This window comes from Salmo trutta, chromosome 40 (genome assembly GCF_901001165.1).
Source record: "Salmo trutta chromosome 40, fSalTru1.1, whole genome shotgun sequence".
Lineage (NCBI taxonomy): Eukaryota > Metazoa > Chordata > Actinopteri > Salmoniformes > Salmonidae > Salmo > Salmo trutta.
Window position 1 is genome coordinate 11,702,937 of NC_042996.1, and position 14,694 is coordinate 11,717,630.

At 46.7% G+C, this 14,694-nt stretch overlaps 1 protein-coding gene across 7 annotated transcripts in view; it reads right to left on the reverse strand.

Moving 5' to 3' along the window:
• LOC115180065 (flocculation protein FLO11) overlaps nucleotides 1-14,694 on the reverse strand; it is a 58,898-nt gene that overhangs the window by 43,989 nt on the left and 215 nt on the right. For 4 of the 7 annotated variants that reach the window (XM_029741960.1, XM_029741961.1, XM_029741959.1 and 1 more), the window contains exons 1-2: nucleotides 6,240-6,661; nucleotides 397-462 (exon numbers count right to left, since the gene is read on the reverse strand). In XM_029741960.1, coding sequence (XP_029597820.1) covers nucleotides 397-462; nucleotides 6,240-6,410 — 237 coding nt within the window. In that variant the 5' untranslated portion in view covers nucleotides 6,411-6,661. Of the gene's footprint in view, nucleotides 1-396; nucleotides 463-6,239; nucleotides 6,662-10,724; nucleotides 10,870-14,253; nucleotides 14,499-14,694 lie in introns of those variants that run through there. The other 3 variants (XM_029741963.1, XM_029741964.1, XM_029741965.1) reach the window with 3 other exon arrangements.

The window sequence follows — 14,694 nt, forward strand, 5'->3', positions numbered from 1 at the left end:
TTAACCAGAGGCCAAGACAGGAAGCCAGCCCACACAACTCTGCTGTCCCCATGGCAACCCCACTGTTAATTGTGGCACAACTACTCACAGAGCTCTTTAGAGAGTAGGGGAGAGGTGGGGACAAGCGTGTGTGTGTGTGTGTGTGTGTGTGTGTGTGTGTGTGTGTGTGTGTGTGTGTGTGTGTGTGTGTGTGTGTGTGCGTGTGCATGCGCATGCGTGTGTGTGTATGTGTGTGTTTGTTTGCGGGTGTGTTTTATGCATGCCTGAATTTTTGCAGTTTTTGCATTTTTGTGTGTAATGTAACAGCGTTTGTGCACCTTATACAGATTGTGGTTGTATTACTCTACATAGCTGTACATGTGCTGTGTATAGTTAGAGTTGTATTTTGGCACTCACTGTGTAGTGGTAGAGTCCTCGATCCCACAAGATGGCCTTACTGACAAAGGACAGATAACAAGGTGCCTGGGAAACAAACAGGACAACAGACATCAGTGAACACAACACAAGAACACACACAACAAGGCATAGCAAATCATCTCAGGCCATTCTTAAACCTGACAGAAAGGAACATTCAACATTGTAAAGGTCTCTGGGAAACAGAGAGAACAGACATCAATGAACACAAACAGACACAGAATACATGGCAGGTCCAATCATTTCAGGTCATTTCTCAATTGTAAAGAGTTCAGAAAAAGTACAGAAACACTATTGTAGACCAAGACAAATGTATCAACTTTAGATGAACTAATGCTGATGGAGAGTGTTGAGATGAACTGCTTTCAAAGGAAGACTATCTCTACCACTCAGTGGGGCCCAGCCAATAACAATGGTTAGAGCAAACAAAACCAATGCAGAGACAGAGAGACAGACAGACAGACAGACAGACAGACAGACAGACAGACAGACAGAGAGAGAGAGAGAGAGAGAGAGAGAGAGCTCCATAGACATCCCTGTGAAACCCCTCCTGGTGCATCAATTGCCCCTCTGTCTCTATAATGAGCTGGTCTGTACCACTATTCCACTACTCCAGTCTCCAGCAGTGGGGCTCTACTGTAGCACAGACTGGACACTTCATCATAATGATAGCCAATTGTAATGTCTCCATTCAAACACATCTTTGCTCTTTCTGTTCAGTTATCAGACTGCTTTTGGTTTGACACTTTTTGGTCCATGTGTGACTTAACAGCCCTTCTTTTACCAGCTCCACTCCATGGGATGGACAGCACAGTGTCTGGGTGTGTCCATCAGTCTGACCCATGGGGCATGGGGCACTATGTTAAGCTCATCAATCACCAAGAGACGTGCACACATCCCCTATCGGAAACCCAGCCGCAGTCACCAGTGGAGCTCATCCATCTCTCTTTGCAGCGGGTGGCAGCTCCCAGAGCTGAGTCAGTTCCAGGCCTGGGCCACTCCAGGGTGTGAGAGGAGAGATCCTCCCAAGGCTCACCCCTCATTCATGGGCCGTAACCCCGCACCGGAGTGGGTGACAGGGCACAAGGGCCTCAGAAGGAGGAGTACAATGGAACTTGCCTTGTGAGAGGACTGCTCTGACCCCCATCCCCCCTTTGAGAGCTGTGGGTGGACCTCCTGACCTGTGCCAGCTTGTGCCAGTCTGCTCTCAAGATGGGAAATTATCCATGCTTTGATGCTGTAAGTGGCTACAGGGCAGTATTGGGTCCACCCATCTCCAAGTCCTGGAGTGACAGGGCAGTATTGGGTCCACCCATCTCCAAGTCCTGGAGTGACAGGGCAGTATTGGGTCTACCCATCTCCAAGTCCTGGAGTGACAGGGCAGTATTGGGTCTACCCATCTCCAAGTCCTGGAGTGACAGGGCAGTATTGGGTCTACCCATCTCCAAGTCCTGGAGTTACAGGGCAGCACTGGGTCTACCCATCTCCAAGTCCTGGAGTGACAGGGCAGTATTGGGTCTACCCATCTCCAAGTCCTGGAGTGACAGGGCAGTATTGGGTCTACCCATCTCCAAGTCCTGGAGTGACAAGTTGCCTTTGTATGTATGTGCCTCTCCTGCTCTGTGCAACAATGAACATCACCTCTACAGATGATGACAGACATTATATCGGACAATATTTTGAAATAAGTCCACTTATTAGAAAAACACACCACAATATGCTCAGCCATTAATGGCGGCCCATCTGAATAATTACCAGGAGATGGACAACAACCAATTTCCCCATAAATTGTGAGTGCCTTGGAATGACCTTGTTGTCACTAATTACACATTGAATGTGAAATCCAGTACATTTACACACCAGAGGGAATTGCGAGTTGGTGATAATTGCAAATCTCACTGGGAATAGAGAAAAGAGAGGACGAGAGGAGGACAGGAAGAGGAAAGGGGGATGTATAGTGCATAGTGTTTTCCCCAGACTCCTTTTGCTCAGCTACCAAATATGTCCTATTTCACCAGACTGCCAGAACTGTGCTGTGATGAATAAGGACCAGAGCTCATTCCCAGTCATGAACTGTGCTGCTGGGAGAGGCCCTGAGCCCTGAGCCTGTTACTAAACATGAGAGTTGAACCAGAGGGCAAGAGGGCACACAGACAGTAATTACATGTCATATTAATGGTGTAAAACTACACCCCAGTGAACATGGCAGGGAAGTGGGGTCATTCCAATCTGATCAATCTATCCTCGTCATAATTTACGTTTATATTATTTATTTATTACTTTTTTTTATTGCTTACGGCACCTGGTATTCCCGGGCGGTCTCCCGTCCCAGCACTAACCACTAACAAGCGTGTTCAGGGTAGTATGGCCACAAGCATATTTTTTTTTACCCTGTTTTCTCCCTGAATTAGGTCCCTTGGCTCATCTCTGCAACTCCTCAATGGGCTCAGAAGAGGCGATTGCGAAGGTGGAGTCCTCTGAAACATGACCCGCCTGGCCGACTACTTGTTATAACAATGCTCGCTTAACTTCTCTGGGAAAGGGGGGCAGTATTGAGTAGCTTTGATGAAAAGCGTGCCCAAAGTAAAATGCCTGCTACTCAGGCCCAAAAGCTAGAATATGCATATAATTAGTAGGATAGACAACACTCTGCAATTTCTAAAACTGTTTGAATGATGTCTGTGAGTATAACAGAACTCATATGGCAGGCAAAAACCTAAGAAAAAAATCCAACCAGGAAGTGGGAAATCTGAGGTTTGTAGTTTTTCAAGTGATTGCCTCTCCAATATACAGTGTCTGTGGGGTCATATTGCACTTCCTAAGGCTTCCACTAGATGTCAGCAGTCTTTAGAACGTTGTTTCAGGCTTCTACTGTGAATGGGGAGAGAATAAGAGCTGATTGTATCAGGTGTCTGGAAAATTGGCATGAGCTCAATCATGTGCGCGGCCGTGAGAGCGAGCTGCTTTTCCTTTCAATTCTAAAGACAAAGGAATTGTCCGGTTGGAATATTATTGAAGATTTATGAAAAAAACATCCTAAAGATTGACTCTATACATCATTTGACATGTTTCTACGAACTGTAATGTAACTATTTTGACTTTTCGTCTGGACTAAACTCGCGCGCTTAGTGAATTTGGAGTGCTGGACTAAACGCGCAAACAAAATGGAGGTATTTGGACATAAAGATGAACTTTATCGAACAAAACAAACATTTATTGTGGAACTGGGATTCCTGGGAGTGCATTCCGATGAAGATCATCAAAGGTAAGTGAATATTTATAATGCTATTTCTGACTTCTGTTGACTCCACAACATGGCGGGTATCTGTATGGCTTGTTTTGGTGTCTGAGCGCTGTACTCAGATTATTGCGAAGTGTGCTTTCGCCGTAAAGCTTTTTTGAAATCTGACACAGCGGTTGCATTAAGGAGAAGTTTATCTATAATTCTGTGCATAACACTTGTATCTTTTATCAAAGTTTATGATGAGTATTTCTGTAAATTGATGTGCTCATTCACCGGAGGTTTTGGAGGCAAAACATTTCTGAACATTACACGCCAATGTAAAATGGGGTTTTTGGATATAAATATGAACTTTATCGAGCAAAACATACATGTATTGTGTAACATGAAGTCGTATGAGTGCCATCTGATGAAGATCATCAAAGGTTAGTGATTCATTTTAGCTGTATTTCTGGTTTTTGTGACGCCTCTCCTTGCTTGGAAAATGGCTGTGTGGTTTTTCTTGTCTAGGTGCTGTCCTAACATATTCTAATGCTATGCTTTAGAGCCTTTTTGAAATCGGACACTGTGGTTGGATTAACGAGAAGTCTATCTTTAAAATGGTGTATAATACTTGTATGTGTGAGAAATCTGAATTATGAGATTTTTGTTGTTTTGAATTTGGCGCTCTGCTATTTCACTGGCTGTTGGCGAGGTGGCGTCCCACATTTCCCAGAGAGGTTAACCCGGGCCTATGGGGCTCCCGGTCACAGCCGGTTGTGACACAGCCTGGGATCAAACCCTAAACTGTAGTGGCGCCTCAGCACTGCGGTGCAGTGATTTTGACCGCTTTACTTTTTGATGCCATTTCATCATCATTGACCCGTCATCACAAAACACATAATCCCGATGAGGGCTGTCTAAAGTGATTGCCGTTCCCTTTTCCTTGTCCAATTCAGATGATGAGATTAGGTAGATTCCTGGCAGATGGAGTTTCCACTAGCTGGTGTCTCAAGGACGCCCCCCCCCACCCCTCCTCTCCACCGACCTCAGGCACTTCCTGCCAGGGGGGCGCTGTTTACCGTTCCATGGCTGCAGCGTGGGCTGCCAGGCTCCTGGCCTCAGAGGGCAGGAATTGCTGACTTGCTAGTCCAGGGGCAGTCAAAAGGGGAAATGTTGGGAGCTTATCAATAACGAGTAGGTGGAAAAGGGGAGATCAAATTACCAATTAAGGGCTAATCGCCAAAGTGGTGGCTGGTCTCGCTCCCTCTACCCTCTCTGTCTCCTCTCTACCCTCTCTTTCTCCTATCCCACTTTCCCTTGTCCTCTCAGATTTGTGGCCATCTGCCTGTGTTTCTCAGGGGATCCCTTTCTCCTCTCCTGAGTACGAGACGGGATGTTTTATTAATTCACTTTCACCTGATTACACCCTCTCTGTGAGCCAGCGTACATTAATAGGCATTTCATCAACGTTTAATCAAGGCTGCAGCACAGCGAACAGAGAACCAGGGATCAGAGCATCCTGATCAGAGCATCCTGTTGAGGTCAGCAATAAAGGGCCAATACAGGGACATATGATGACATTAGGGAGCACGCACACACACGCGCGCGTGCACGCACGCACGCACGCACAACAAGCCTCATGAGAACTGATACTACAGACAGAACTACAGACAGAAACGCAAAATAATATTGTAAATACACGCCGCAGCAATTCAGCAATGTCGCACACTCAAATCAGCAATGTCACACACTCAATTCAGCAATGTTGTACACAAAGGACTACCATAGCAACACAAAGGACAAGAACAACACACTAAGCGCACACCGAAGGAACCACAGGTGTCGGAATACAATGAGACCATTATACGACGCAAGATGGCACCGCGGACGAGGAGATCGGGTTCAGAAGACAATCATGCACATGGCAAACCTATTACGGCCACACAAAAGAGCAGGGTTAGCTCCCCAGCATGGACCGGACCAGGTTAAAATTAGAGACAAAACCAGAGAGCAGCCAGATCCAAAAGAGAAAGCCCAGGGTCAGCTATAATGAGAGCTGAATGTGAGCATCCAACCGGTCCTGTTTAATAGGGTTTATCCCTACAAGGTCTGTGCCCTGCCTCTGGTGTGTGTACACGTTTGGTTGTGGGTCAGGGGGCTGCAAGGGCTCCATGACCCCGAAGTGACCTCTGGGAGTCAGAGGGGACCCCCACTGGCAAGACAGAGCTCTCTTTATACTTTAATCTGGTAGCACAGAGGATCAATATGGCTACCATCGGCGCTGGTGATTGTGTGAGCAGGAGTTAGCGTTCCAGCCATTTTCGGCCCCTCACCGGGTGGCTGGACACAAAGCCAGCATCCCTCTGCCACCCCGGTCACAATGACCTCTGGGACGGTGGCACACCACCGGCTAACCTACTTAACATTCATTAGTGTCAAAGGGGTGAACAGATGCTCAGGTCTTACAGCTCTTCTCTCTCATGTTCTCACCGTGGGGCTCATTGAACAGAGTTTGACGTGTTTTTCATTTGGGATATGGGAGAGGTCCGGCTTCAGTCCATTCTGCTGTTGATTAAGAGGAGGGCTGGGTGGCCAGACTCACCCTGTCCTGGTGGAGTGCTGAGCAGGAGCCATGTTGCCAGGTGACGGTGTTGACTGGACGTCTGGGCCGGGCCAGGAGCCTGGTAGGATGGTTATTCTGGTCCTGCTGTTCTCTGTCCAGTCTGTTCCCCCAGCAAGTCTCTGGCCCTCGCCCGTTCTCAATGACCCACATGTCCCCTGAACTAATCTCTCCGACCTCTCTATTAAACTGTAGCCTACATTCCCTCTCTGTCGCCCCACTGAGTGAGAGGACAATGTGACATCTACAGGTCAATTCATATGGTTCCTACTACAAAATATGCTCTTTCTCCATTGATGTTGATGTAGCTACCTCACTCTTGCAGCGACTGAATGGACATGGGGAGGAAGAGAATGAAATACCTACCTGTATGGGACTGAAACTGTGTTTTCATACGTGGATTATTGCTGTTAATAATTACCACCTTGTTAAACCAGTCTAAGTCACTGGTGCATGCTATTCCCTGAGTAAAAACAGATGATTGTAATATAATACTAACGAACGCAGAGTTCCTTTTCGTCATAACTTTGAGGCACATTTACACACAAAAACGCCTTTCGTGTTCTCTTATAGGTCCTTTACATTTGGGTCAGGCGGGCCCCGTGATCCTCCAAAGCCATGAATGAAGATCGTCCTCAACCAAACCACACACACACACACACAGAGGCCAGACCAGAAAATACAAACTGCTGGACAGAGAGCTTTTCAGCCCAAATCCAGAGAATAGACATGGATCACGTTCTGGGCTGCTATAACACTAGAGCATACATCTCCTAGCCATAATTACATTACAGGGGATACAAAGACCAAGCTATGTGGAAACAATGGACTCTATCAATTCCCCAAATCAGACCTCATTCGTGTGAATGTGTACATGTGTATGTGCCTGTGTTTGTTCTAAACAGAGACCTATCAATCAAAGCTTATTATCTAGAGTGTGTCTGTCTTCAGTTGGATGTTTTTTTAACTTAGAATTTGTTTTGAGAGGGCATTTTGTAAAAAACAGTAGTGACATATTAACAAACCCCAAACCAGAGAGTAACGGTAACCGTTGCCCCTAGTGACAAGAGACATTTAAACCCACACTGACACACACAAGCTGTCTTTTAGGTCGTTTGATATCTTTGACAGCCTGTCTGAATTGTATGTCTAGTAGAAGCTCTTTTCAAACTGACGGAAAGCTGAGAAATGTAACAGAAGTTCTTGTAAAGCTGTTTCCTTTCAGTAGCACAGTCCATTAACTTTGTAAAAGTTTACATTTTAGACAAAAGTCTTTTCCCATATGAACTCAATAAGGAAATGAGTTGTTTCGGACAGACTAAAGCTTCATGGGTGTATCTGAGCTCCTGAGCCTGCCTATACAGGTCCCTTCCTAAAGCACACTCTCCCCTTGGCTCCCTCCATTCTGCCCAACAGGAGGCTCTGCAATGCACCTTGGGTAATCCAGATGTCACAATGCCAGTTGCTAAGACACTGCTTGGAAATGCATTGTAAAGGGAAGCACAGCCTGGGATCAGTCACTGGCAGTCTGTTTCGTGCTGTGATGTCTCAACACTTTTTTACCATAATGGGTCATTTTCTTTGATATAGATTATATCATTATTATAGTTATATCACCTTTATATTATGCTTGTCTGAATGCCCTTAATTGAACTGCCGTTTTTTCTTCTAAATGACACAGCACAACTGATCTGACGTCAGATCCATACCAAGATTGATACCCCATTGCAATCCACAGGTTAAGTGTTGAACTAATGGGGTAACCCTTCATTTTGAGAGTCTGCCTGTATACTGGATGAACCATTACAACCCTATACCTGCTGTTACACCATTATTACCACTTTGTCATGTACTGTTCTGTTCCTAAACCCCTTATTATAAGAACCTGAAAGCACATAGAAATGCTAAACAACACGCTTTATGAATTGACTTTATGTAATGGTTTCATAAAACCGAGGTAAATAAGCAATAAGGCCCGCGGGGTGTGGAATATGGCCAATATACCACGGCTAAGGGCAACGTGGAGTGCCTGGATACAGACCTTAGCCGTGGTATATTGGCCATATATCACAAACCCCTGAGGTGCCTTATTGCTATTATAAACTGGTTACCAATGTAATTAGAGCAGCAAAAATAACTTTGGTCATACCCGTGGTATACGGTCTGATATACCACGGCCGTCAGCCAATCAGCCTTCAGGGCTCGAACCACCCAGTTTATAATAATGTTTATAACCTGTTTAAAATCAAATGTCAAATAAAGAGTTTCTAAGGCAATAGCATCCCCAGCACATTCACTCACAAAACATATGCAAATACACACATTACACGCGCAAACACACAAAGGTGACAAAGCCCCATAAAAATACCAATACAAGCACATTCACGCTGTTCTAAGGGAGAGAGGCCTGCCCACTCTGTGCTGCCCATTGTTGGCAGCAGGGCTGTGAATCAAAGGTGGGCTATGACCTCTGCCTAGCAGGACTGAGGGGAACCCTGCTCCCCGGGCTCACTCCAACCCCTGGTCCCCGCTCAGCCTGGGGCACCACACTGGGCCCCCCTCGGTATCAACGTTTTTTCCTCATCTCATCAATCTGTCAGCTTAGCCCTGTGACACACTGCACAATATGGTCCCCGTATTCCTCCATTTAGTGCCCCCTCTCTCAATATGGCCCCAGCATTTCAATATTAATGACCTCTCTCCCACTGGGCAAGGCCCCTTGTTCTGCCTAGTAACAACCATCAATACTATCCACAGCCATGCACATCCTCCTCATAGACTGGGTCACAATTGAGATAGAGTCTACATTCATCAATACACAAAGATGCATGCATTAACACCCATATTGTTCTGGGTCAAAATTACATAATCAAAAACTATTCTGTGAGTGTCCCTACCAAGGAAACAGCTGGTGCATGCACGTGCAAAACTGGCACACTGGCACAAAGTAGGCCTATAAGAAAGAGTGGTATTCAAGAAACCCAAAATGCTGGTCAACAGGCCCTCACCTATTCAGTACAAGTTGGACACATGTGTATGGGGGTAACAATCAGGGAGAGAGGGAGATAAAAAGAAAGAAAGAGAGAGAAAAGAGAAAAGAGAGAGCGTGTCTCTCTTTGGAGAACCATGCCACTCGATTGGACTCACTTTAGAAACAGACTATTCAATTAATTTCCAAGTAAGAAAAGGAGACTCCAAATTATACATGGAATCTCTTCAATGGTGATTCTCTTAAATAGCAAAAAGGGGGTAGGCTGGGGACTGTATAAATTTGACATATACAAGGTAGCAGGGCATAGTGATTGTTGCTTCACCCAAAAACTTTTTTTTCTTTCAGAAAACCCTTTCCTTGCTGAATAGGCACCTATTAGTGACTCCATTTTAGGCACAGGGCTCTTCAATGGCTCCTCACTGTGCGTCTTTATCATAGTCAGGCCCTGAATGCAGGCAGCCCCCCTCCTCCACCCCCAGCCCAGCTCCTCAGACTGTATAGATAGGTGCTGGAAGTGTGGTGGTGGCTGAGGTGGGGTGAGGTGGAGCGAGGTAGGGGTGAAGTGGGGTGTGCTGGGGTACTCTCGCACCCTGTTTTGAGCTCCAGGTGTGGTGGGTTAAGCACAGCGCTCTGAAGCCACTAAAGAGGACTCCATTGTACAGGCGCACACTTTCTTCACCAGCGTTCTACACGCATTAGCCGATCTCCATAATGCTACCCCCCCCTTCCCCCGCCTCAAAACAAGTCAGGCCTCCGGCGAATCGCTGCACACCGCCTTCAAGCCCCTGTATTGTTGCTGGATTATTCTGGACTTGGACGAAAGAAAGAGAGGAAGGGAGAGGGATGTCTGTACTTTATCTCCAGGGGAGACGGAGAGTAACGAATGAGCTTTGTTAGAAAAGCGAGTTGCTGCGCCGAAGGCCCCACAAACACCTGCAAGAAGACAGGCACGCGCACAGGCCAGGGCAAGGAGGTCCCGTTGTTTATCTAACTGTGCTACTGGCCCTCTTCCAAAACCTCAGTATATCCCAACCTCATGTCAATCTCTCAATGTATTGTAGCCCCCACCCCAACAACAATACTGTATTATTCTACTGTACATCACAATCCCTATCCACCCTTCAGTCCTCTAAAAATACAGTCCAGGACTAGTCCATCAGAATGTCCCCTTGGCCAAGATACCAACATTCTTTGAAAGGTTTAATAATTGTTACTGTTTGTGTGCCTGTGTGTGTGCCTGTGTGTGTGCCTGTGTGTACATGTATCTGTGTAAAAAACAGCTTTTCAAGAGGAGGGGAGTTACAGAGTTTATGCTGATGTGTGTGTGTGTGTGTGTGTGTGTGTGTGTGTGTGTGTGTGTGTGTGTGTGTGCGTGCGTGTGTGTGTGTGTGTGTGTGTGGTTGAGAATGCAGAGAGTGAAGTTGAGAGAGAGGGGCTGTATGATGAATATGGGGGCATTGTTCAGCCATGCTTACCTCCACGGGCAACCATCTGCTCCCTGTCAATGCGTCACCTGCTCGGCTGAGCCGTCTCCACGGAAACCGGGGGAGGGGGATTAGGAGAGGTTATGCCTTTGAAGGGAGGGGCCACAGAGACAGGCGAAGAGGAGGAGGAGGATGCCTGGGGACACCAGAGGAAGGGTTACTCAGAGAATGGCGTCCTCTGGTGGCGGAAACTGCACGTCAGTTCATCACAATGTTGAATACAGGGCGAAAAGTTTTCCTGGGCAGGTCATGTGGTCAGAATAAACTCTTGGCCCTATAAATAACCTCTGAGCTACTCTCGTGGAACGCTAATGCCAGAATGTAAACTCGCCGAAGTTTGTGAGGAGCTCATTTTAAGGCTTTCATTGACGTCATGCAACAGCTAGGAAAGCCGACCAGGTAAAGCAATGTAGTGAACATGACTGTAGTGGCTGATTAGCTGCTGTGAAGTGATGTCCTGTCTGTGTGGGCAGCACAGTGAGACTGGTATATTGTGTGACAGAGAGCAGGAGGATGTCGGTCCATCACAGGGATCAAATTAAGGCATGCGGGTACAAACACTGTGCAGTCTGTATGATCACCACCATGTAAATACAGGCCTCAGAGCAGCTTGAAAGGCGTGTGTGGGAGTTCACAATGGACCTGACGAATGCATCAGCCAGCGGCTGGAGGCCGGAAGTATTGAAACCATCAATGAACGCAGGAGCAAACAACACTGGGTTTTAAGTTAAACACAATCACTCAATCAGCTTCACTGGTAAGTTACCACGCATGAAGTTACATTAATAGGTTCTCTCATTAACTTAGAATGAAATAACATGCTATTTAGCAGATGATGAACAATGAACAAACCAAAGAAACTCAGTCTCCTGGCTGGGTCGTTCACCTACACAGACAGACAAACCATGTGACAAACAAACATGGGTGACCCTTATACTTTCACGTCTCTGGTGATATCGTGGAGCTCAGTTTGGAGAGATATTTCTGTAAATAATACTACGTATATAAAGGCAGAGATTGGATGGGTGATGATACTGAGAGGGGTACAGAACAGAGTGGCTGGGGGGAGGGGAGTGAGAGAGGGGAGTCTGGCTTCACAGTGCACACACTCACTGCGGAGGAGGAGCAGCCTGCCACACATGGACGCTCACCTGGAGCCGCTCTCCTCAGACCCACAGAGAGAGAGGAACACAGCCCTGGGGGACAGGAGAAAGTCTGAGTGACAGGTGAAAGTGACCAAGTCGTGGGGAGGAAACACCTATTGTGTTTGGTCAAGAGGGCAGAGAGCCGGAGCAGAGAGATAGGGCCTGCTCAGCCGCCCGCGGCCCTCCTAAAGACGAGATCGTCAGCCAGCCTCCACACCCAGGGGCCTTTAATGGGTCGCTTTAATTCACTCTCTTTACCTCATCGTTAACCCCCCCCCCATACACACACACACACAAACACACACCCCCACCCCCACCCGCACACACACCCTTGGGTCACCAACTGCCAGGTTAGAGGCATAACCAAACCCCTCTCCCCCAGTACCCTTTTATGTTGTGGAAACAGACCCTAAGGCTAAAACGTATCTCATCAGTTAGGTCAGTTCTATTTGGACTGGTGACAGACAGACTTCCTGTTTCAGTCTAAATAAAATCTCCACTATTGAGATTTATATCGGCCTCCCTTCCTTTGACTGCCTCTCTTCCTCTCAACTTTCGATGGTATCATGGTCGTTTCCTAATACAAACACTGCACTACCCCTAAACTGACACTGACATTTCAGAATCAGATATTGTATGAAGTCAGAGAGACGACTGAATGGTGTCCAGAAAAAAATGCTTTAAGTCCACCAAACACTTCAACCAAGATTCTACAGTAAAGTAGACCACGGTCTCCCCTCACACGGAGTAATTATTACTCTCTATCCACCCTTCTCCCAACAGGTCTACCTACATTGGGCCTGCGTCCTCTCTGTGCTGGCCTGGGTGAGATGTGCTGTGATCCTGGGAGAGTTGCTGCCAGGGCCACATGTAGCAGGGAGGTGGCTGGGGGTGACTTTCCTGGGTGTAAAATTCAATTATGCAGCGGGTGAGCGTGTCTGAGCGTGTCTGTTGAGAAGCGGTGGGCGCGCGGCTGCCCGTTCCCAGCGTGCGGCGAGGGGGTTAAGTGCCACAGAAAGACCTCCATTATCTGAGTGAGAACAGCCCATGTGGCTGGCCACACGGCCCCTATTCCCCTTTCACTCTCTTTACAACAGCCCTGCTGAAAGCCTCAAAATGTAATTCTTTATTCCCCCTTTTCCCCTCCCTCCCCCTTCGAATCTCTCTCTCTCTCTCACTCAGTTCAAAAAGAGTTTTGCACAATGCCAGTGGAAACCCAGAGTAGATTCTTCAGCACCCCTGTGGACACTGGACTGGGGCTGGGAGACAGTGCACATGTGGACCCGGTTCGCAGGACTGCCGTCAATCAGGCCACAAATCGACAACAACTCTCATTCTCTCACGAAGACACAATTAAGCCTCACAACTCTACAATTCCCCCCAGGCATCTGTCTTGTCCAAACCCAGCTTCCTAGTCTAGTCTCTACAATCACACAGACTCTGCAGTTATTTCGACGAACACCACAACACCATTAAATCCTAGGTCTGTGTTGCATAATGATAGGGCAGATAATGACTCACAAACGGTCTAAGAAACAGCTAGAATACATGTGGGAAACATTCCGGGAATGGGCCCTGAGACAGGCTAAATGTTCATTCCTCACTCATTTTCACATGAAGCACCCAACTGACAAAATGTCCCAGAACGCATTTGGCCCAAGGAGTACTTAGTGAGAACAGATGCTCTGTGTGAGACAGAGAGAAGAAGACTGAGGCTCTATGGAACAGGCAGTTGTCCGCACACACTCGGCCACTTCACATGAAGAGCGAGCAATTGTCTCCATCACCGTTAATGACGCAGCGAGTCCCCGATCTGATGTAGAGTGAAGAACACATTGAGGGAGGAAGCGGACAGGCACATTAATGAGGTTTAATGACACCGTTATTACAGCACTGACTATCTGTGCAGCTATGCGATGGAATCCAACAGCGGTCATTGGCATGTGAGACAAGTGTGTAGTCACTGATATACAGTGAGATGACATATGTGCAGTCTGAAGAAACGAATGCTCTTATAGAGGTCAAGTAGAGGTCAGACTCTCCTTGCATACATTTATCATCATGCCACTATCCATAATGACCATGAGTGGGTTGGGTTCTCATTGTTAATACCACATTGTTGAATTGTGCGGAGTAGACCTATGCTATCAAACGCTTGTTCGTGGGCTACTTTAACAAGGAGAGGTAGGTAGGCCTACCCTCTTTGTTGTAGAAGAGAATTCTATGGTATATTATTGATAGGCCTACATGTCTAGGCCTATTGCCCTACCGTGTTCGTTGAACTTCAGCAGAAAGGATGGAGCTGTACGACAATTTATTTAAAATGGCCGTTGTAACGTTTTAAATTAGAGTAATGTGAAATGTAAAATACTTACGGCGTATTCACCAGTTGACAGGTATGTTGCCCTAGCACGTGACGGCTTAGTCCTATAAGACACTCAGGATCAAAACGTTTTTATTTTGAAAAATAATTTACAACTCTCCGTTTGTTTTTACAGAGGGACGTCATGTAGTCAGCTGAAGTGGCGCTGAATTGAACATCAGCTACAACTTGTTTTAACCTGTTGTTCGGCGCCACCTTGTGGCTTTTAGAAGCGCCATCACATCACTGGATGCAGATAAGAGGGGACAAGAAAAACCGACCCCGAAACATTCATAACACATTCATAATAAAAAAAAAAGAAATGCTATGAACTTTTGATCGATACAAGTTGCGTCGCTTACTGTAATAACATAGCCTTATATGAGAAGCAGCTATACGACTTTATTGATTTTCGGGTCATTATAGTGGTCATTATGAGCATGCGTCACAGTAT